The sequence below is a fragment of the Octopus bimaculoides genome, chromosome 8 (genome assembly GCF_046866305.1).
Source record: "Octopus bimaculoides isolate indiv1 chromosome 8, ASM4686630v1, whole genome shotgun sequence".
In the NCBI taxonomy this organism is placed as follows: domain Eukaryota; kingdom Metazoa; phylum Mollusca; class Cephalopoda; order Octopoda; family Octopodidae; genus Octopus; species Octopus bimaculoides.
In genome coordinates, this window is record NC_142935.1 from 22,611,397 (window position 1) to 22,635,421 (window position 24,025).

At 35.4% G+C, this 24,025-nt stretch overlaps 1 protein-coding gene across 8 annotated transcripts in view; it reads left to right on the forward strand.

The window, feature by feature from the left end:
* Positions 1-1,995: 1,995 nt before the first annotated feature.
* LOC106871947 (nuclear distribution protein nudE homolog 1) overlaps positions 1,996-24,025 on the forward strand; it is an 87,449-nt gene continuing 65,419 nt past the window's right edge. For all 8 annotated transcript variants that reach the window (XR_016242820.1, XM_089356185.1, XM_089356184.1 and 5 more), the window contains exon 1: positions 1,996-2,798. Coding sequence is in view for 7 of the 8 variants with exons in the window: in XM_089356185.1 (XP_089212311.1) it covers positions 2,710-2,798 (89 nt within the window). In the remaining variant the exon portion in view is untranslated. The remainder of the gene's footprint in view (positions 2,799-24,025) is intronic.

Here is a 24,025-nt window from a genome sequence, read left to right on the forward strand (position 1 = left end):
GCTTGTGGCTGAGCACTCCACAGACACATGTGCCCTTAACATAGTCCTCACGGAGATTCAGCATGACACAGAATGTGACAAGAATGCCACTTTGAAATACAGTTACTATTCATTTTTGCCAGCTAAGTGTACTGGATCAATATGAAATAAAGGAGTCTTGCTCAAGGACACAACGCATTGCTGGGAATTGAACTCATGACTTTGTGATCATGGGACGAATACTGCAGTCCCATTATGCTGTAATTTTATGAGAGCAGAACTGCATATCTTTCACTCCAACACCGTTCTGTGTTACTAGTTAAAGCTCTCCTTGGAATCACTTCTCATCACCCATCATACATCTTAACATCGTCCCTTACCAATTTATTTTCCACTGAACATCCCTTTCTGTTGAACACCCTCTCAAATCTGTCATTGGTAGTTTTCTCCACTTACCTTTGTCACTATTTATATTCACCCCTATGTACCTCTAACTTCTGTCCCTTTCACTGTGAACCCTCCTCTCTCATCCAAGCTTGAAAATCATCTCTCTATTTCTCATATGTTTTCAGTTTTGTAATACCATTGCTTTTCACCTTCTCTCCCTTTTACATACTGTCAAATATCACCCCCTTTTCCCTGACCCACTCCTATTTTTTTCTTTAGCTTCCCCACCAAACTGAAATTCACCATTGACCATGTCCCTGTCCATGTTCACCAGTCACTGCATTCACCTCTATAGCCATTTCTAATCATCTGTCACTCTCCTTTCCCACTCTCAGGAACCTATCCATCCTTGCTTCTCTGTCCCTATTCTCACTTTATCCACCACCTTGTACTTTAAAGGTATGCCCTGACACATCATCCCCATCATCCTTTCTCCCTTTCCTGCTAGGGGAGCCCTACAATAAGACATTTGTTCCCGTGTCTCTGTCGTACTTTAACCTCTTAACACCCAACACAAAGCCCTCTCTTCATACTGCGCTCCCACTCTACCAAGGAAACTTTTTTGTGAGTTACATGGTAACCTCGCTAAAGGTATGAAAAGAAAACAAACGCACACTATGCATGCTGTAAAATAGTTGTAGAAAACATTGGAGCACCTTGCATTCCTTTGGCTTGTTGGACCCTATTGAAGTGTCCAACCCATGATAGCATGGAACATGGAAAACAGATATCAGATGATGATGATGTTGATATGTGTATACAAATGCAAGGATATACATGTGTATGTGTGTGTGTGTGTATGGTGCAAGTGTACAAAGGCAAACTAAACTATAGAAAAATGGTAAGAAATAAAACTAATGAATTGTGTGCACATGTGTGTGTGTGTGTGTGTGTGTGTGTGTGTGTGTATTTTTCTATCTAAAATATTTGTATATAATTTTACATCTGGAATTTTTACACTTATTGGTATTTCATACTACAAAACTAAACAAAAATGTGGTAAAATAAAAAAATGGAGTAAAAATGAGGCTAAAGAAATGGGTAAATAAATAATGTGTGTGTGTGTGTGTATATATGTATACATACATATATATATATATATATATATATATATATATATATATATATATATATATATATATATATATATATATATATATATATATATACTGTTGTGTCTGGGGAGAGTCATTTTCTTATTGTGCCTTAAAATTTAACACACTCACCGTTAAGATTTCCACTTATTATTATTATAAAAAATTTTTTTTTTTTTAACGGTGTGTGTGTTAAATTTTAAGGCACGATAAGAAAATGACTCTTCCCAGACACAACAGAATATGCTTCAACACACGAAATCACATAAAAAATCTTGCAAACCAAATCCCAAGAATTTTTTTGCTGCCCTATGATTTATTAATGATAATATATATATATATATATATATATATATATATATATATATATATATTTATACAATATGCAAATCTAATCTTAGAAAATAACTTCTTTCAGCAAACAAGAGAGGTGGGTGAGAAAAGAAATATAAAGTAACATGAGTTAGGTTTTCCTACCGGAAGTCCTACATGTCAGTGCCATGCGCAGAGATGCATCAGTGGTGACCACAGCTGCCAACGCTTCTTATCATTTCTAATTCGTTCGCCTGTTTGAATTTCAAAATTGTGTCCTAGAAACATTTTATCTCTATTTTTCTTTCCCCCCACCTCTGTCTGCTTTCCTCCGCAGTCTGGATTACAAAATTGCTGTATTTTCTTTCATCTGGGATAGAGAGAGAGAGAAGAAAAAGTGAAATGTACATACTGGAATCGTTCCAGGAGTAATTCCTACCAAAAAACCAGGATTAACGACGCAACCAGTTCTTTCTGTCTTCATATTTTCAGACCAGAGATGATTTGAAGACCATCTGACCGTTATGTCGTGAGTCCAAGACATTAAATTTCTGTTCGGATACCTAAATATCTAAATAACAATATTTTATAGTTGTCTTTTCATCTACAACAACGCTTGGCAAACCGTTTAACTCGGTTTCTTCCTTGCTATATATATATATAAATATATATATATATATATATATATATATATATATATATATAATTATAGATTAAAATCACCATAGATTATAAATATTATAAACAGCATACACCGTGTATAATATAATATAATAATAAGTCTTTGAGGGCTGAAAGAAAGCCTTATTGTTACTGTCTTTTAATTACAAGGGGAGGGTTTTCATCTGACCCTCTCAACAAAACTCAGGACTTCACGATGGATGTTCTCGATTCAAATGTAAGGTTTGCCTCGCATGAAGATGAGGTGAAGTACTGGCGGACGAAAGCGGAGGAGACGCAGAGAGAGTAAGTTTTGTTTGAAATTTCTCTTTTTCATGTGTGTGTATAATGTATATAGGTGGTGCTCCAGCATGGCCGCAGTCAAATGACCGAAACAAGAAAAAGAGTAATAATCTCGAACTTTCGTCAGTTGTGCATTTAAACTTTGCAACAAACTGGATAGAGAAACCTTCAAAGTTAGGTGTTTTGGGTTTTGCCAAAGCTCGCCCAAATGTTACTGTCAAATTATTACAAATATTAGACTATACATGTATTGAGTGCTTTATTCTGTAGGTAGTCCTTATTTTTATGCTATGTATTAAAAGAAAACATATTTTAAATCTATCAATCAATCGTATCGAAGTGTCGCTTGTGGACGAGTGGTGTCTATCCAAAGCAAGTTCTCACTGGCAAATACTTCAAAGGTATTCTAATCATGGGAATTCCAATTTTTATTTTAAAATTTCTATATAATTTTCAAGACGTTGGAGATTTGGTTGTGTGTGTATATTTGTATAATAAACGACTTCATATATATAAACAGGTAGGAACGATGAGTGACAGTCCGTATGTGTGTATATTGTGTATATATGTATGTGTGTGTCTATATATATATATATATATATATATAATATAGATATATGTATATATATATATATATATATATATATATATACACACACACATATATGTGTACATACACGCGTATATATTGTGTATGGGCAATCTTTCGGTAAAAGTCATGAGTGAGTGTAACATTCTTTCATCTGCACAACTGAACTGAAGAGTAAAACACTTACTCATAACTGACGTCATGTACTTATTCCGAAACATTGCCTGTGTACGTGTAATACATAAACACGCACACACACGTATAGTGTTAGAAATATATTCACATGTATATTGCTTGTAATATTTATTTATGCATGCCTGTGTGTGTGCGTGACGATGCATATGTAAACCCTCGTTTATTGAAAGATTAATCTCTGATGTGTATAATAAAGAGAGAGGGAGGCGGGGTTGTTTGGGTGGAGTTTGCTGAGAAAAAATCTTATCTCATTGAATATATTGTTGGTGTAGTTTTACTTTCGTTCTTTCATATTTCCACCGGACTTCGTTCGCAAAACAGGAAAGGAATCTACGGGCTTGAATATATATATATATATATATGTATATATATATATACATATATATATATATATATAGGGAGAATTCACAAAAAACCACAGACGAAGACAGGCGGTGTAGAAAACAAATAGATGTATTAGTATAACGCTCGGGAATTGAAGAAGTCTTTAACGTTTCGAGCCTACGCTCTTCCACAGAAAAGAACACAGAAAGAAACAGGGAGAGAAAAAAAGTGTGTGCAGTGGTTAGCGATATATTATATATACATATACATATTTTGAGGGACACATTTACGAAAGAATGCCCAATGATGTTGTTCTAGATGCAGTCTTGAAATGGCGAGGTCATAGCTGGAACGTACTTGATTCAGCTCCATGATAGTGACCTAGGGTTAAAAAATACATACATACTCAAGATCAATTGTACGATGCATATATATCTCTTCCAATGTGCAGTTAGTCTGTGTGCGTGCGCGCGCATATATATATATAAATGTATATATATATATATGTATGTATAATTATTATACTCACACACTCATACAAGCTAATATATTTTCTCCAGTCATTCGAAAACTAAAATAGCTCTATTTCCTTATAATTAGGGGAATTATATATATATAATTCAAAATATTAGACTCGTAATAAGGTATATTTGCCTGTGGAATGTATGTATTTGTATGTACATCCGTAATATCATTGAATGTGCATTATCGTGAACTGCAATTACTCATAGCTTGACAATTCCTATGATAATTATTTTAATCGTGTTTTCTCTTTTATTTTCCCAATATATATAAAACATGTGAAAATATATTCCAGTGTGGTACTAGAATAGTTGTAACTGTGCGTGTGTGGTGGTTTTTTTTTTCTCAAAATTTTTCGGGTTCATGTAGAGCAGATTATTTTCGTGGAAAAAGAAATAAAAAAAAAACGGAAATGAATTAAAGTTTATTTATAAATCATTTCAAATTCCCTCCCCCCATGTAACGAAGAGAGGCGACGATCTTAAATTTTCAACAAGTAAAAGTAGCTACTGTGTTTATTTCAAAACTCGGCGATATATAATAATAATTATTATTATTATTCAAAACAGTTTGATTCAGTTTCCGTGCTACTTGAAGTATTTCGAAACTGAATCACTCTTTTAAATAATACCTACAACTCCCACTAAACATCTTAGGCGAGCTTTTCTTCCGCTTGTCCATATATATATATATATATATATATATATATATGTATATAATGCCTTCGACTTCAGTCTGACGATCGTTCGTGGGGCTAAGCCCTTTATGGATGCGAGCCCATTGGTCACTCTCTGTGCCCAGACATATCCTTGAACGCACACGCAGACACGTGCGCTATCGAATTTACGATTGTGAGAGTTGGTTTGTATATTTGGAGGGAAAGAGTAGGCCGCACCTCCATCTCTCACCAGATTTTAAGCAGTTATTATAAGTGTTTGAAGAGGATACGTAATAGTATCTTCCTTTTTGCTTTTCTTCTCTCCATTCTTGTCTTTTGGTGAAATTGACAGCAGACAACCAACAGTTGTTTATTACGTCATGATAGGATCTTGGGTGAGGCTGTATGTGCGAGGAAGCTGTGTTGCTCCACCCATACATTGACCCATTTCTCCCAAATATGTCCTCCTCCTGACCCCCTTTTCAATCAGTTGTCGTTTGGTGATGAGGCTTAACGGTCTTGTCTATTGTGATGGCTCTGTTTTGCCTTGTTGCGCATGTATATGGATATATTCTTACAACCTTTATCATGGAATCAGCTGCTGTCTGAGACCTTTAACTAGCACTTAACGTAATATAAACAAATGAGACGCTCAAAACGGATGTAATATTAGAAATCCATCATTCATCTTTTCTCCCATCTTTACCATCGTAATCAGCAGCAGCTTTCAAATTTTCTTTTTTTTTTTCAATATATTGGTATGTGTGTAGGACTGACTCTTTAAGTATTTCCTCTTCATCTTTCCCATCACTCCTTTCCGTTATATGCTAAGCTGGTTGTATTCTGAATCGCCTGTAGTCAAAATCGCCTATTTGCTTCCTCCTCGTTTCACATAACAAACTAACATGCCTACATCATCATCCTCCGGCTGTGAAAAACGTAATAAACTATTTAATGTCTACTTACTAGTCTACATTGAACATATTTTTATAATTTTTAACTCTTGTATGATTAGATTTGCATTATTTCTAATTGTTAATTACAGTTAAACAAAGAGAAAATTAATTTTACTTTTATTCTGTTTATCTGTTTTATTTTGTTTGCGCTTCCATTATGATGTTCTAGCCGGTTCGGTTTCATCATGGATGACGTTTATGAACACAAGCACAGTCTAATGAGGCTTGGGCATTCTTTTTCGAGAAGCAGGCCGCACTATTGAAAAATTTAAAGGTAATTTTTCATTTGGCGTGCCACGCAGAAAGTCCTGCAGGTTGCCTCGACTGGTTTCACGCAAGTTTGATACTGCAGGTTCGATCACATCCTGTGGTCTCTTGGTCAAGTGTTATTCACCTTAACCACAACCTAACCCACGCTTTTGAGTTAAATTGGTTAAGTAGGAACTATGAAAACCTGACAGATGGACAAAACTTGTAATACAAAACGCTAAGATTCTCACACTGGGTCACGCTGAATCTATCTAAGAATTCCGTTTAAGTTGTAACTATCCTTTACTATATATTCAATGAATATATAGTGATCAAACAACTGGAATACTCATTGTTGAAACTTAGTTCCATTCATGAAATCTTTTTTCTTTCTTTTCTGTGTATGCAATTCTATACTTCTAATGATAAAAAACAAAAAAAACTTTCAGTTGGGGTGGGGGCATTGGAGGAGGTGATCTTGTGTCGGATGGTGAAAGGCTATAATAGTGAGAGAAACGGACAGGTGTCAGTTCAATTATGTTTCAGTTCATGATTTGACATGAATCTTGCAAAACACACTCATTTGTCCTCATCAGGAAGGTTCTAACATAATGTATCAATAAGTATCTGTCTAGCCCATACTAGTATGGCTAAATGGATGGATGTGTGTTTGTGTTTGTGTGTATACATATACAAATATATGTAGTGATTCAGAAGTCCTTTTAGCACTTAAATGATATCAAATTTTCATTTTCTATGAGGTAGCATCATAAAGTTCCCGAACTACTTCTGTAGTGTGCCAACAGATGGCAGCACAAGGTTGTGTGTGCAGTGAGATCTAGCAGTGACCTTCATGGGGCAGTGTGTCAAGTGACATCATTGTTTACTTTGCAAATTGTTAAATTTGTGTTTTTGTGTTCACTGCATGCTTTAGTCTGCGATATTGTCATGGACAGGTACAAAGAGCTAATGTGAAATCTTGTGTTAAACTTAGGAAGTCTGCTACAGAGGTATTGAGCATGCTGTGGCAAGCTTATGGCAATGAGGCGATGGGTTGTACGCAATGTTTCGAGTGGCACGGGTACTTGGAAAGTGGAAGAACATCACTGGAAGACCTGCCATGAGTGTCACCCCTGAAAATGTGGTATTGTGCATTAAGAATTCGTCCCCCAGGGCCAGACCATCAATTGAGAGTTCTACTGTGATGTTTTGACATTCGGTGAAAGCAACCAGATCTGTGGAATGCGAACTGGATTCTTCTTGATGACAATGCACCTTGTCACTGAGCTCTCCTCACTTGAAAGTTTCTCGCCAAAAACACGGTATTGCTTGACGAAAAGGCAGTGCTCCAGCATGGCCGCAGTCAAATTACTGAAACAAGTAAAGAGTATCGCTTCCACGCCTACCTTATTCACCAGATTTACCACCTGCAGATTTCCATCTCTTCCCCAAGATGAAAAAGCTGCTCAAAGGTCACCATTTTAACATCATTGTAGAGACCCAGAGTGAATTGTAGAAGGTCTTTGATTTGCTTATGGAAAATGTCTTCCAGGCCAGATTCCTAGAGTGTGGGAATGCTGGGACTGTTGTATTGCTGTACAAGGTGACTATTTTTGAAGATGTTAAAACTTAGGTAAATAAGTTACTTTTTTTTTATTAAACCTAACTATTCCTGGAACTCTTTGATACCACCTTGTGTTTTGTTACAATTATGCTTGTGTATATTTTTAATGATCTCTTTGCTATTTTGTGTTGAATATCTTTTGATATATCTTGTTCTATATATTTTAGAAAAGTATCATTATCAAAAGATGAGAGAATATACATTGTCCTAAATATGGTACAAAATAGCAGTAATCCTGTTCAGTTGTCCACATACAGCAAGTTCAATTTCTTGGGAGTCTTGGGGCTGAAAGTACAAGCTACAGGGCTTGTGACCCGCTATATAGCAATTACTGAGCTGTAGCTGTGAACCGGTGAAGAGATTAATGAGTGGGGTGCATTTAAGAAGCTCGACTGACCTTGCTTGTTAGCTGGTTTATATTAAATGTTAAGAATTTTGAATTCCTCTATTTATTTTATGTGTATTAAATGTATACCCATAGTAACAATTCATTTTCAAGAATAAGCAACCCTATACTGTTCATTCATCTTTCAGATTAGTTAAGGAAGTACATGTACAGATAGGTATTAACTAATTGAATGCAAAGATAAAGTAAATAATATTCTTTAAGACATGTTGTATGTCCCTTAAATGAAAGCTGACAGAAGATTATGTATTCTTTTGAAACTATCTTTTATGATGTCATTTTTACCACCAGTTTTTTTCTCTTTTATCTTTTACCTGTTTCAGTCATTGCATTGCAACCATACTGATATACTGCCTTGACAGTTTTGTTGAACAAATTGACAAAATTTTAAAAGTCTGATACTTATTCTATTGGTCCCTTTTGCTGAACCACTAAGTTACAGACATAATAAACAAACCAGCACTGGTTGTCAAGCAATGATGGGGAACACACACACACACACACAGACAGGTTCCCATGCAGTTTTCTTCTGCCAAATTCATTCACAAGCCATTTGTAGACACTTCGCTAAGGTGTTATGAAGTAGAATTGAACCTGAAATCATGTGGTTGCAAAGTTAACTTCTTAACCACTTGCCCATGCATACACCTATATGCAGTACATATGTATGCATGGGTGTGTATAATTTATTTATTAGATTTTCTTTCTTGCTAAATTGATATCCTTAACTTGGCCACAGACAGCTAGAGGTTGTCGGTTTTATTGATTCCTTCCTGGGCTCTGTGAATTTCTACCAAACGTGTATCTGTATCCCTTTAGTTACTATATTGGCAAGTGCCACAGTGTGTTGCTACGAATTAAACTCCAGGTTTCTGTAATTTATGTTTCAAATCTATTTTTCTGTGAATTTACTAATTTGCTGTCTTATAAAAATTAAATTGTAATGAACACAGTGGTTGTAGTAGGCAAATCTCTCAAACTGTCTTTTAAAAGGGCATCACATATTTTAATTCCTTAACCCGATAGCATTTAAACTGGCCATAGCCGGCCAGAATAATCTACCTGTTTTATTTTCAAACTGGCCAGATCTGACCTCTCACACTTACTCTACAATAGTATGTTAAAAATAAGCAATCACGTCATTGAATTCTCAAAGCTACAAGGTAATGCACAACTAATTCATATCAATGTGAATAAATAAGCATTACATTTGACAGGAATTTGAATACTAAAGGGTTAATTATTGAGGTAACAAGTACTAGCAAAAAGAAAGGGTGGGATAAGGAGTTGGGGTGGACATATTTAGAAAGCTTCATTTGATGAAGATATCTTTGTGCCATGACGTTCGCTCAAATACATGAGTAGGGTTGACCTGGTTTACGAAGATATTAAAATTGTAAATGATTGTGTTTGTGTACAGCCTGTAGACACAACAATTGTGAAATTATTGACGACTACCAGCTGATCGATGGGTGTAGCATATTTACATGATTGATCTGTCACTGTTGTGCATTGAGGTCATAGCAACTATGAAAGAAAAAAAAAAACTGTGCTCCTAACCAAAACAGACCCACTAACCTATTGCTGTTTAAAAAGGCAGCTTGTACTATCATCACAGTCACTATTTTCTCAGCTCTGCCTTTTTTAACAAGTATTCATACAGCAACTTTTTATAAAGTTGCAGCTGTGAGAGTGGAGAGTTGCCATTTTCATGACAAATAAACTTGTTCTACTTGTTTTATGTTTTAGAATAGGTTGATTTTTTTTTTTTTTTTTTTTTTCCGAGGGACAATGACATTTGTCATTGTTTATTTTCATAAGTATTTGAAATTGCACCTTTTTGTTTTGCTGAAAAAGGAAAAGGTATGAGTAGTAGGCACAGGCAATGACTATGTGGTAAATACGTGGCCCCAGGGTAGCTCTACAGATCTTCCAGAATGAGACTTGTCGGATCTATTTTAAAACGGGGGCCACATTTTTCATTTATGTTTTGCAACTATACAGGCAGAATACAAGCATATTTTCACAGCTATGCTCCTCTCTTTTTGATTCCACATAATTTTAAAATGTAAAAAAAGATCTTTTTGATTTCACGAGCAGGCTGTTCTGTTGGGGATCTTTTTTAAAACGGGGGCCACATTTTTCATTAATGTTTTACGTAGTGTTTTTGGTACGGAAAGACTTTCAAACTTCGTATACTTATCTATTTTGTGTTATAGAACAGAAAAATATTTTTGTATTCGAATTTATTTCATGTAAAAAAATTGTCTTATTTCGATAATTTCAACCAATCACTGACAAGTATTCAGTTGTTTATATTTACCCCTTTGGCTGATTAAGCAGAGTTAAGTGTATTTAATCTCCATACCTTCGTTTTATTTGCTTTTTTCATTTTAAATTTGCTTTAACCCTAGGGTTAGAGTTAGGGTTAATTGTTTCAGAATCATTTGTTTATGTAGTCGGCACTTAATGTATATCGGCTGAATGGACGTCAGTGATTGGTTGAAATTACAGAAATACGACAACTTTAACATGGAATAACTTATGGATTTCTTTTTTTTTTAAGAAGACTAAGAGAAAAAGATGTTTTATATGACACATTCTACCAGTGTTCCAAGTTTCAAAGTGTTTCGTTAATGAAAAATGTGGCCCCCGTTTTAAAAAAGATCCGACTTGTCTTCTAGGCTGTAGTTTCTGGTTCAGAATTCCTGGAACCACTGTTGACTCTGGCTTATGCTTATTGCCTGATCCCCATATACTGCATTAATATTCCTCACAGTTTCCATTGCATTGTTTCCTTTATTGAATTCATAAAGCCAAATATGCTGAATATGCTCCTTTGTCACTTCCATTGTAGGTTTGAAAAAATAGCTGTTAAAATCGAATTGCACTCTTCTAAACTTGCACAATGAATAAGTCAAGGTAAAATTACTACCTGCTTTTATAGCGAGTTCATGCTGGTAGTTTATCCCATCCCCCTCCAACTTTTAATTTGTGCAATTGAAAAAAACTACATTATTTGTAGGATGACCCTATATATATATATATATATATATATATATAATATATATATATATATATAAATAAATTTATATTAATAAGGATAAGATCGATATTTAAATATCAATTTTAACAAGTGGCCAGCATAGAAATAAAAAACCATCAAAGGTAACAATTATTTAAAATTATAATTCAGGGTATCTATGAGATACCACCATACTGAAAATAGCAGCCAAATCTTGACTCTAAACCACAATAAAATGTTCATATAGCACTCAGGTCTTTGCTCCTGTGTGCTATATGAACATTTTATTGTGGTTTCAAGTCAAGATTTGGCTGCTATTTTCAGCATGGCAGTATCTCATAGATACCTTAAATTATATATATATATATATATATATATATATATGCATTCTGTTGCTTAAAGATTTGGATATTGAAGTCATGATCATAAGGGAGGGTTTGATTCCTGGTTTGGATAACACTTTGTAACCTTGAGCAAGGTTCTTTATTTCACGCTCCTTCAGTCAACCCAATTGTAAATGAGTACCAACTGACTATTGGTGCAGCTCTCCTTTTCTCAAGGTGTTACATTCTTTATATTCTGCTAGGTCAAGGCTATCTACATCTTCTTGTGACTACACAAGCATGTAAGCAATTATGAAAAGCTTAGTTCTGACTACTAAGTAAGTCGTACCCACGTGTGAGTGATGGCTATGCTATTTTCACATGTAACAAATGTATCTACATAGCTGTATGGATACAGTTTGCTTTGTTACCGTGTGGTCTCGAGTTCTCTCGCACTGCATGGCATCTTGAGTATGTTTCTTCTGCAGTAGCTTCAGATCTATCAGTGCCTTGTGAATAGAATTTGTAGTCAGACATTTTATGGAAACCTGATGTGTGTGTGTGTGTGTGTGTGTGTGTGAACATTCACATTTCATGTCCTTGCATGAAAGTGTTCATTAAAAAAACAAAAGCTGTTGATTAATTTTCCCTGCTAATAAGATTCTCTCGTAGCTCTGCTCGTCTGCAGGTGAGAAAGTGAAAAGATATTTCACAAATTGAAAAACAGGCAACGCTGATAGCATCTGGCTGTAAAGTAAAGCTTCAATACATATTCATCCAGATCATGCTAAAATAGAAAAACCAGCATACAACTAACTATATATGAGCTTGTGTGTGTATAAATATATGTATGAGGTGGTATCATAAAGTTTCTGGACTAGTTTTATAGCGCGCCAACAGATGGCAGCACATGGTTGCATGCAGTGAGAGCTAGCAGTGCCCTTCTTGAGACATTGTGCTAAGTAACATTGCTGTGTTTACTTTGCAAGTTGTGAAATTTGTATTATGATCCTATATATGCTGTAGTTTGCAATTTTTGCCATGGACAGGAAGTTGGAACAAAGAGCCAACATGAAATTTTGTGTTAAACTTGGGAAGCCTGCTACAGAGACATTGTCTATGCTTTGGCAAGCTTATGGCGATGAGGCAATGGGTTGTACGTAATGTTTCATGTGACACAGGTGCACAACAGAGCCGCATCTCAGTCCAGAGCATGCTCATCGTATTTTTTCATCATCTGTGGTATTGTGTATCGAGAATTCCTCCCCCAGGGCCAAACTGTCAACTGAGAGTTCTACTGTGACATTTTGAAGAATTTGAGGAAGGACATTCAGCGAAAGAGACTAGATCTGTGGAGCATGAAGAATACAGTTCTTTGCAACAACAATGCCATCCTGTCACTGAGCTCTCCTCACTTGTGAGTTTCTTGCCAAAAACATATCGCTTCCGCACCTGCTCTATTCATCAGATTTAGCACTGTAGACTTCCATCTCTTCTCTAAGATGGAAAGACAGCTCAAAGGTTGCCATTTTAACACCGTTGTTCAGATCCAGAGCGAATCGCAGAAGATCCTTGATTTGCTTACGGAAAACGACTTCCAGGCCAGATTCCAAAAGAGGCAGGAATGCTGGGACCAGTGTATTGCTGTACAAGGTGACTATTTCAGAGGAGATGATGTTAAAACTTAAGTAAATAGGTTATTTTGTATTAAACATAACTAATCCAGGAACTTTTTGATACTACCTCATCTGTGTAGTGGATGTACATTTTTTTTTTGAATGGCAACATCAATGTTTCAAATAAAAATGTATTGCGATATCTGGTTCTCTATTGATTACATCCTTTATGGTGGAGGCGCAATGGCCCAGTGGTTAGGGCAGCGGACTCGCCGTTGTAGGATCGCGATTTTGATTCTCAGTGTTTATTGAGCGGAGACACTTAAAGCTCCATGAGGCTCCGGCAGGGGATTGTGGCGAACCCTGCTGTACTCTTTCACCACAACTTTCTCTCACTCTTACTTCCTGTTTCTGTTGTGCCTGTAATTCAAAGGGTCAGCCTTGTCACACGGTGTCACGCTGAATAGCCACGAGAACTACGTCAAGGGCACACGCGTCTGTGGAGTGCTCAGCCACTTGCACGTTAATTTCAGGAGCTGGCTGTTCCGTTGATCGGATCAACTGGAACCCTCGACGTCGTAAGCGACGGAGTGCCAACAAACATCCTTTATGAATAGGCCAGTATTTTTGCCACTTCATCTTAGAGGGTTGGTAAAAAAAAAAAAACATTAACAAGAAAAGTTTAAGACAGTTCTGCAGTCGATACATTTGACTAAAACCTCAGATGGAGCCTTGTTAATGCTCTTTAGAGAGGCATGGTTGTTAGATCTTCCCGTTTCTTTTCTGAAGGTCTTTCTGTGTTTTCATTAAAAACAAATATTTGTATTATTTTGGCTGATTGTGTTTCTCTCAAACCTCTAATATTATTACTGTTATTACTGTCATATAAAGGACCTAACAGGGACAGTAGTTTGAGTTGTTTAAGTATTCATATGTGACCCCCCCCCCCCCCCCCCTTATCTTTTTTCCTTTTTATTTATTTTTTTGTTTTGTTTTAGGAGGTCAATGTGTTTGAACTTTATTTTGCTTCAGATTAATGCAGGCAAATGAGTCAGAGGCTTACTGCTTACCGTAGAAAGAAAAAGAAAGAAAGAAACTTGGGAATGTTTGTGTTGGTGCAGATTAACCTGAAATTTGATTAAATATTAGATATGACCTTAACGACCAAGTAAGTATTACTCTAGACCTGGGCAGAGAAAAGTTCAAATCACAATTGCAACTGGGATGAAATTTCGTTTGATCTCTACTTCTGTTAATTTAAGGGAAAATGCTTAGGGGTTTAGGCTATATAATTTAATGTTGGCTATTGTATTGGTATGGGGACTGCAAGTAGGTAGGGAGAAGCATGCACACACTCAGAAATGTGGTATGTTGTACGAGCGAATGAAGTAAATGTGACTTTTTGTTGTTGAGAGAAAATGAACCTTGCTAATGGTGAAGTGTTGTTATATATTGTTAGTTCTAATTGACTCATTAGGGATGGACAGCATGCTAGTGGATTGTTACTCAATTCAGGAAGAACGTAATTATAACAGCAACCATATTATAATAGTATCGAACAAAATAAAGAAACAGATTTTATGTAACTATTGAACACTGGTGTTTCAATGCTTCTTTTTTTTTATCTGCTTTGCCACCTACATTTGCCCTGTGGGTTTTGTGTTCTGTTGTTGCCCAGGGATTATGAAGTGTGACATGACAAGTTATTGGGAAATAAATAGACTCATTGAAATTTACTGTAGTTAAATGAGAAAGTACTGTAGTTAAAAAAAACAAAACAAAACAGTGAGGTTAACTAACACAAAAACTTCTATCGTTCTGGAAATAAACTATAAAATACAGCAGTTTTGTTTTGCTGAAATAACTGATCAATATGGGATGGGGTGGAAGCCTTTTTTTTTTCTTTTTCATTTGTTACCGTGTTTATAATTATGAACACCACTTATATTCATGAGTTTTCAAGTTGTAATTTAACTGCTGTGCTTGAAGCTAAGCAAGAAGTAATGTTCTTATTCGTCTGGTGGTGAATATTAAAATAGAAATATAACAAAACCAATAAACAGTATCCTGTTAATAAATAATTCCCCTTGATATAAAATAGTATAGCTATATGCTTGTTTGTGTGTGTGTGTGAAATGTACTGAAGTTATTGTTTAGCCCTAGGCTAGCCTTTTAATATGTCTAAATCGTGATGGCACCACCGTTCGAGCGTGTTCGTTACCAGCGTCGTGTTCCTGGCACTTGTGCTGGTGGCACGTGAAAAGTCATTCGAGCGAGATCGTTGCTAGTGCCGCTGGACTGGCTCCTGTGCAGGTGGCACGTAAAATACACCGTTTCGAGCATGGCCGTTGCCAGTGCCGCCTGACTGGCCTTCGTGCCGGTGGCACGTAAAAGCACCCACTACACTCTCGGAGTGGTTGGCGTTAGGAAGGGCATCGAGATGTAGAAACTCTGCCAAATCAGATTGGAGCCTGGTGTAGCCATCTGGTTCACCAGTCCTCAGTCAAATTGTCTAACCCATGCTAGCATGGAAAGCGGATGATGATGATGATTGCAAATTATCTAATATTTTGTCTATTTTAGTGGTCTGTACATCAGTGATTTGATGCCTAATATATATTGATTTCTGACAGGTCCTTACATTTGGAGGAGGGTTTAGTTGATTCAACTGACTTAGTATTTAACTCGTGTTTTTTATTTTATGGACCCTAGAAGAATGCAGGCAGGATTTGAACCTATAGGACTATCACTACCATGTGTCTAAATTATATCGACAACACTTTGTCTAAATCTGTCTTTTATTTTTATTTCTTAGTTTCCTTCATTCCCTACTCGAATCCATTCCCCTTTCTGAGAATACTGTCCCTTTTCAAATGTCTAACATGAATCTGAAAGATCTGTCATATTGTGGTTTGATTTTATTTTACCTGAGAAATGCTTTTTGATAATCACTGTAAACAGTGTAAGGGGTAAAAAAAACTGTTACATTGTTTTAAAGTAGAGAGTTCAAGGATTTAATTTCTGATAAAAAAAAAACAAGTAGCACTTTAATTTACTAATGTTTTCTTATGTGTGTGTATATATATATATATATATATATATATATATATATATAAGTTTATGTATATATTAATATTATCTCAGTTTAAAAAAGCCTTGACAATGTAAATATGTTAATAGTTACCATGGGTAGCAAAAATCACACAAAAAACCCAGGATATCACACTTGTTTTATAGGTAGAGATACCAAGTCAAAGTGATGCATTTTGAGTAGATATGAATAATAACAATAAATGGAGCAAAATGTATACAAACTTTTATTTGTATGCGTTTTGCTCCATTTATTGTTATTATTCTTATATATATATGTATATATATATATATATATATATATATATATGTATATATATAAACACACGTATGGGGATGTAATGGAGTTTGTTTTTTCAACAATATAGTTCTGAGTTCAACTCCATTGAACTGCACTCTAAGCAAGTGTCTCAACCTATAATCTCGGATCATACCTTTTGAGTAGAATTTGGGTGGCAGAAAATGTGAATTATATACATATGTGCCTGTGTTAATGTATCTCTTCATGCTTTGTGGTTTGACAAATACTTCTACAGGATATCAAACTGAAATAAGTGCTGAGGTTGATTTAATTAAAACTTGAAAGAGGTACCCCAGTATTACCAGTATACCACTTTTCCAATAAAAGAATATAAAAACAAACGTATCTATACTCTCTTTCTCTCTCTCTCTCTCTCTCTCTCATTAACCTGTGTGAACAGAGACAATATAGAACAGTGAAGACTCCTTTTATTGTGTAGGGTACAAACAAGTCAGGGATCTTTCTGAATCGACGGGCACCACTTTTCATTTATGTTTTAAGTGTTTCGTTAAGAAAACAAGTGGTGCCCGTCAATTCAGAAAGATCCCAAGGCAGTGATATTAGTGAATCCAGTAGACTCTGTAAAGTGGTTGGTGGTAAGAAGGGTATTCAGCCAGGGAAATGACGTAAAAGAAAAGAAAAACCCCCCAAAAACTGTGTCGTGTGTTTCCTAATCCATCTAAGAGTACAGTAACTCTGAATGAGAGGTTTGGACTGTGTTTACCTATCCAATCCATGTCAGCAAGGAAAACATCTGTAAAATGCTGAGGACCTATTAATACAGTCTTTGAACCTGTTGGGTCCTGTCAAATTGTGTATCCCATGCTAACATGGATGTTAAACGATGACAATGTATACATATATGCACATTCTATGAATGAATAAATATATATATATATATATATATATAACACACGCGCACCCATATATACATACACAGACATAATATTCGATATAAGTTGTTTTGTTTTAACTTGGTCAAGGTCATATTAGTAGATAAGCTTATTGTTTGATAGCATTGATTTTGGTACTGCTTACCATCCTGACCTCTAACGTAGGTAACGGTTATAAGTGACACCAAACAATGTCTTAATTTTCATCTCAAGATACACATGTTTTCTCTTGGGGTTATGGGGTACTTTGCTCAACAACATTTTTCTGTCTCACTTATGTATCTCTCCAGTGTTAGCATTGTACCCATTCAGTAGATTGTTATTATGCTTCATCTTTTTATATTTCTTTTCATAGGAATCCTTTCACACATTTTGTTTTACTATAACTTCATTGACTAGGTGTTAGCTAAGACTAATGTATGTGGGTTACATTGTTACCGTTTATATAGTATTGCTAAATATAAAACAGATTTTGGCAACGTGTTTCTTAACTGTCCATTTGCTGCAAGACTGAACACTGTAATCTGATTTACGTAGTTAAGATGGCGTGGTAAGTTTCCTGGCTTTCTGAATTACATAACTGCCTTTCTATACAAGAGTATACATTACGTTTTGTAGGCAAGTCTTCTATGTAGTACTGTTAAGGAATCACAGCTCAAACTTTCTCTCGTAAAACATGGTAGGGGTTTAACAATTTCTGACCGTATTTGTAATGGCTGCTATAAATAACTATTCATACTGTTGGTCTGCTGCTTCTGCTTGGTGCTGTGTATGTAGTACATAAAAATTATTTGAATACTGGTTGGTTATGTACTTGAAAGTATAGCTTACTATATATTACATTGTGTGTAGCTTACATATTTTTTTTATGAATACTCTGTATTTAATGGCAGCAGTTAATGATGTTCTCACTTTATTCATTAATTTTATAGAGGTATTAATTACTGAAGTACAGCTGTAGGATTGTCAATCACAGGCAGTGTGGTACACATTTAGAAGTGATGCCAAAGCCAAAGAAGATTGCATGAAGTGTGATTATTGGTAATGGAAGCATTCTGGTTTTAGTCAAAACTTTGTATTAAATAGGTATTGCTTCTGTTATATATGTATATAAATAAATTTTAGAATATATTTAAAGAGATTTTGTAATCATACCTCTCTCATTTGCATATTAGCTTTATATATTGAGTCATCCTATAAATAATGCAGTCTTTTTTATACTCCTTTTATTTTTCAAAATTAGGATAAAGTTTTTTTTTTTTTTTAAATCTAAAATAAACCCTCCTTCATTTTCTGCAATGCTCTTCCATCTATCTGGTAGACTTGCAAGGCCCCTCTTCCAAAGTTCACTTGTCTGTGATGGAAAAACGCCACCAGTACTGTTCTGACCTCTTCTAGAGAATTCATATTTTTTCCGTTGAAATGATTTTGAAGACTGCAAGATAAATGATAATCAGATGAGTCAATGTCTGGCAAATGTGGTGAGTGGGGCATTGTTTCCCATTGAAACTGCTCCAGCCTTTGGAATGTCATCCTTGCTGTATGTGGACTAAACCTTTCATATCCCACCAAACAGATAATACCTTACATGAGTGAAGACCTTCTTTAGCTTGGGGTGCTGGTGTTTCTCTTTTCCCTACCCACTGTCTTTGGTGCTTGACATTTTTATAAAGAACCCATTTCTTGTCACCAGTCACTATTTGGTCCAAAAAAGGTCACATTTGTGAGATGTGGCAGCAACGAAGAGTACACATTCACTCTCTGCGTGTGATTACACTTGGAAAGTTTGTGAGAAACCCATTGACTCAATTTGCTGACTTTTCCGATGGCACGCAAGTGTTGTTGAATGTTTAAATGACCAAATCCAAGCTTCTATGTTTGTTCCTCAACTGTTATGATGGGATTTTGTTCCACCAGGGTCTGCAGGCTTGTCTTCTAGGCTGCAAAATATGCCAAATATGCTCCTTTGTCACTTGCATCATAGCTTTGATAAAATAACTGTTAAAACTGAATTGCATTGTTCCAAACTTGCACTATGAATAAAAACAAGGTAAAATTACCACCTGCTTTTATAGTAAGTTGATGCAGGTTGTTTCTCTCGTTTCCCTCTGACTTTTAGTTCATGCAATGGAAAAATCACATTATTTATAAGATGACCCAATATTTTGTAACTATCCAAGGTCACTGGTTCAAATTCTCTGTTCCTGATATGATGTGCACTTTATCATAGCACTTGACTTGTTTCATTTCCATAGCTGAACATATGTATAACTCTTGATTAAATGATATCAGTATTGTATTGTAGTCATAAAATCTAAGTTCCACCATTTCAAGAAAAAATTCCACAGTAAGTCTCTTGAGCTGATTTCGTTTGTGATATTGACAGACGTTCAACTAATAGTTACTTTCGTCTGTGCGCAGTAGTCTACTCACGGACATAAATATTATATATCTACAATTATTTAATCTATATCATTTTAAATTTGATATTTCATACTATTTCCTTCATAAATCGACTCAGAAATATTTTCTGCCAGAGAATTGGTTTGGTATTTACTTTCGCTAATGTCGACATTGCGTTTGCCCTTAAGGAATCGATAAAGTAAGTATCAGTCAAATACTATGGTTTATATAATCAACGGTACACCACTTACATATTTATAATACTGTTTATATTTGAAACAATTATGTCCCGCTGCGGTTTAAACCCTGTTGAAATAAGTATTAGTTGTACACTGACTTTATGCAAACACTAGAAATTTTGTTGTTGTTGTTCTCATCATCATCGGGAAGGCGAACATGCACAATCACTAAGAGCATCGGACAAAGTGTTTAGCCAACCTAAACAAATGTGTGAAATAAATTAAAAAAAATACATTAATTCTGTGAGTCAGTATTTTTACTGTACCCATTCTTGAAACTTGAAATTGTTTAGGCTAATTATTTTGAATTTGGATGATTGCAAAGTTGATATTTCTTTAAAAAAAAAAAAAAAAAAGAACCCATAATACCCTCCCGTTATAAAAGTCTAACAGGGCAGTTTTGTTAATACTTTTTATATTTATCCAAAGGTTGGTCCTGAGCTAGCATACCTATGATCCAAGACATTCTAGGCTCTTGATTTTTTTTGTATTTTCTGTTTTTTTAATACCAAGGACTACATTGTCCAATGTATCCTTTGAGAAAGATAAGGATTTGAGGTACGTATTCCTGCTATTTTTAATAGGTTAGAATATTTCCTAGAAACCTCCTTGGTCCATGTTTGTATCATTGAAGTAAATGTTGAAATTCTAATGTGCAGGTGATCTCAAACTGGTATTCTATCAGTTATAAGGTTCTTGGAAATATTTATTGGAACTGATTAATCAATTTCAAGGATTGGCAATCCCAGTATGGCACCTTGAACCATGTAATTTGAAGGCTATCTTGAAAAAAGTTGAATTAAAAATTGCAAGCTATGGAAAAGTTTGAAAGTAGTATTTTAGTGAACCATAAATATTGTATAATCTCAACATCCTCTTTATCGTCATTGTGGCTTTGTGGTAAGAAGTTTGCTTCCCAAGTTTGGTCTTGGGATCAGTCCCACTGTGTGGCACCTTGAGTAAGTGTCTTCTGTAGTCCTGGGCCAATCAAAGGCTTGTGAACAGATTTTGTAGATGGAAACTTTGGAAACATGACTAGTCATGGGAAATAGTACCTTACTTGGAAACATGTGGGTGTTGGTGACAGATAAGACATCAAGTTGTGGAAAATCTGTCTCAACAAATTCCATCCAACCCATGCAAGTATAGAAAAGTGAATGCTAAATGATGATGGCTTCATATTTGAGCATTTTACTCAATTTTACATTTCACTTAAATTTTATAGATACAAAAATTTGTTTTTAGTGCTAATCCCTGTTTGACTGTAGATCGCATAATTTAAATAGTGAATATAAAAGATGTGTGAAAAAGTATCAGAAGTGAGTCATTGATGGTGATTGAAAACAAAAATGTACAAATAGCTGCTGTGTCCTGAATTCCAGACAGTGTTAGGATGCACACCAGCAGAGGAACAGTAACTATTGCTCTCTGACTAAGTCTACTTGGAACTACACATACAAAAATAGATTGGACAGTGAGGAGAGTATATGGACAGACTGTCACATCGAATCCTATATATGATTCATCACTGTGTTGGAGTGTGCAGTATGGTCCAGTCTTTAGCTTGGTGAAGGCATGGTATATGTTTGTGATACAATAGATTTGTGTGTTGCACTTAGTCTGCGTCTAACAACTTGTATGTCATATCTTTGCTTGATTAACTCGTGTGACTTCTTCCAAACCAAAACTGTTATTTACGAGAGAGAAATTGCTTGAAAGAATTATCATTGATGCTGGTCATAAAATCTTTGCTTTCTTCTCTTTACTCTTTTAACTCTTTTAATTGTTTCAGTCATTTGACTGCGGCCATGCTGGAGCACTGCCTTTAGTCAAGCAAATCGACCCCAGGACTTATTCTTTGTAAGCCTAGTACTTATTCTATCAGTCTCTTTTGCTGAACCGCTAAGTTACAGGGATGTAAACACACCACCATCGGTTGTCAAGCGATATTGGGGTTACAAACACAAACACACATATATATACATATATATGATGGGCTTCTTTCAGTTTCCGTCTACAAAATCCACTCATAAGGCTTGATAGGAAAAGACTAGGATAGAGCTTGAAATTCATGAATGTTCCCCTTTTATCAAGAGCTAGAAGGCTATAATACTTGCAATTTTAATTAATGTATCTTTTGCTTTGATGAAACTTGAAAAGTGTGAAGGATTGAAATGACTCAAGTGCCAGATCTATGGTGAAAGCATTCCTGTTGTAACCATCTTTCCTTTTAGTGATAGCTATCTATGACAGTAAATTTTGCTGCTATTTCTAGTAGATCAACTGACAATATTGAAGCTAATTGCACTTTTGCTTGGGCTTGAAAAAGTGATATGACAGTAGTAGCTGACAAGTAGAATTATTGTTCACAGATCTAGGAGAAGGAAAGTAGACAAATGCTATATGAAATGATAACCATACTACATTATATTTTGACAATGATATATGATGCACCTTATGAGAATTCTTTGTTGTGGCTGAGAGATGACAAAAAAGAATATTTAAGAAGCCGAGGGACTGTGACAGTTGGAATGTTCGTCATAGTATAGCAGTATTTAAAACCTGGGACTGATGACCTATTTTAAAATAAACTTTCATCATCTCTCAACATGGTGAACATGCTGAAAATTCAATTTTCCTGTTTTTTAAAAAAGCAGGACTCTGGTTTGAGTGAAATAATTCTTGGATATAATCATTTGACTATTTTTGGGTACCCTGTGTAATTTTTAAATATGTGATTTTTTTTCTTTCTCTTTTTACTTGTTTCTCATTGGATTGTGGCCACACTGGCGCGCTCACTGCCTTGCAGGGTTTAGTTGAACAAATCAACCCTAGTACCCATTTTCTAAGTTTGGTACTTGTCCCATCAACCTCACTTGCTGTATAGCGAAGTTACAGGTTGTAAACAAACCAACTCTTGTCAAGTGTTGGGACACACACACACACACACACACACACACACACACACACACACACACACACACACACACACACACACACACACACACAAACACACACACACACTCTCCCCCTCTCTCTCCCTCTCTCTCTCTCTCTCTTTCTCTCTCTCTTTCTCTTTCTCTCTCTCTCTCTCTCTCTCTGCTTTCACATAGTTTCCATCTGTCTAATCCATTCACAAGACATTGGCCAACCTAGAGCTGTAGTAGAAGATACTTGCCCAAGATGCTGCACAATGGGACTGAACTCGGAATCACATTGCTGTCAATTGAACTACTTAACCATGTAAACATGGTTAATTATGTTGGCTGCCATACATTTTGGTATTAACTTCAGAGGGATGGAGGGGAGAAAGTATATTCTCAGGGTTAAGACTCAAGGAACAAAAGAACTTAATCAAATACCACTAGATATTCTAGTAGAAAAGGTTGAAAGTCGATTTAATACTAGTTTGACCATATGTCATTGTTGATATATTTTAGTATTTAAACATTCCTTTGTAAATAAGTTGTTTGAAAGTGTTTCTCAGGTAATCTTTTGAGATCTTTTCTTTGACATTTCAGCTCTTTCTTGAATCACCTGTTGTTGTTATAGGTTCTGTTCTTCATAGAAATGTGTTCGTCTTTTGCATTGAAAGTCACGCAGTAGATTACTTAGCAAATTCATTCTAGTAGATTTTGTAAACAACTGATTACAATTTCAAAAGGTCTCTTGTTGCAGCAGATTTCTTATTTCCAACATACTGTGTATTTGTTTCAGTAAATGTTTCTCATGTGTTGCATTGACAAAAGGTTGTCAATGAAGGTTTCATTTGTTGTAAGTGCCTTATCACATAAATGGTGCATTATTGTAGTAAGCA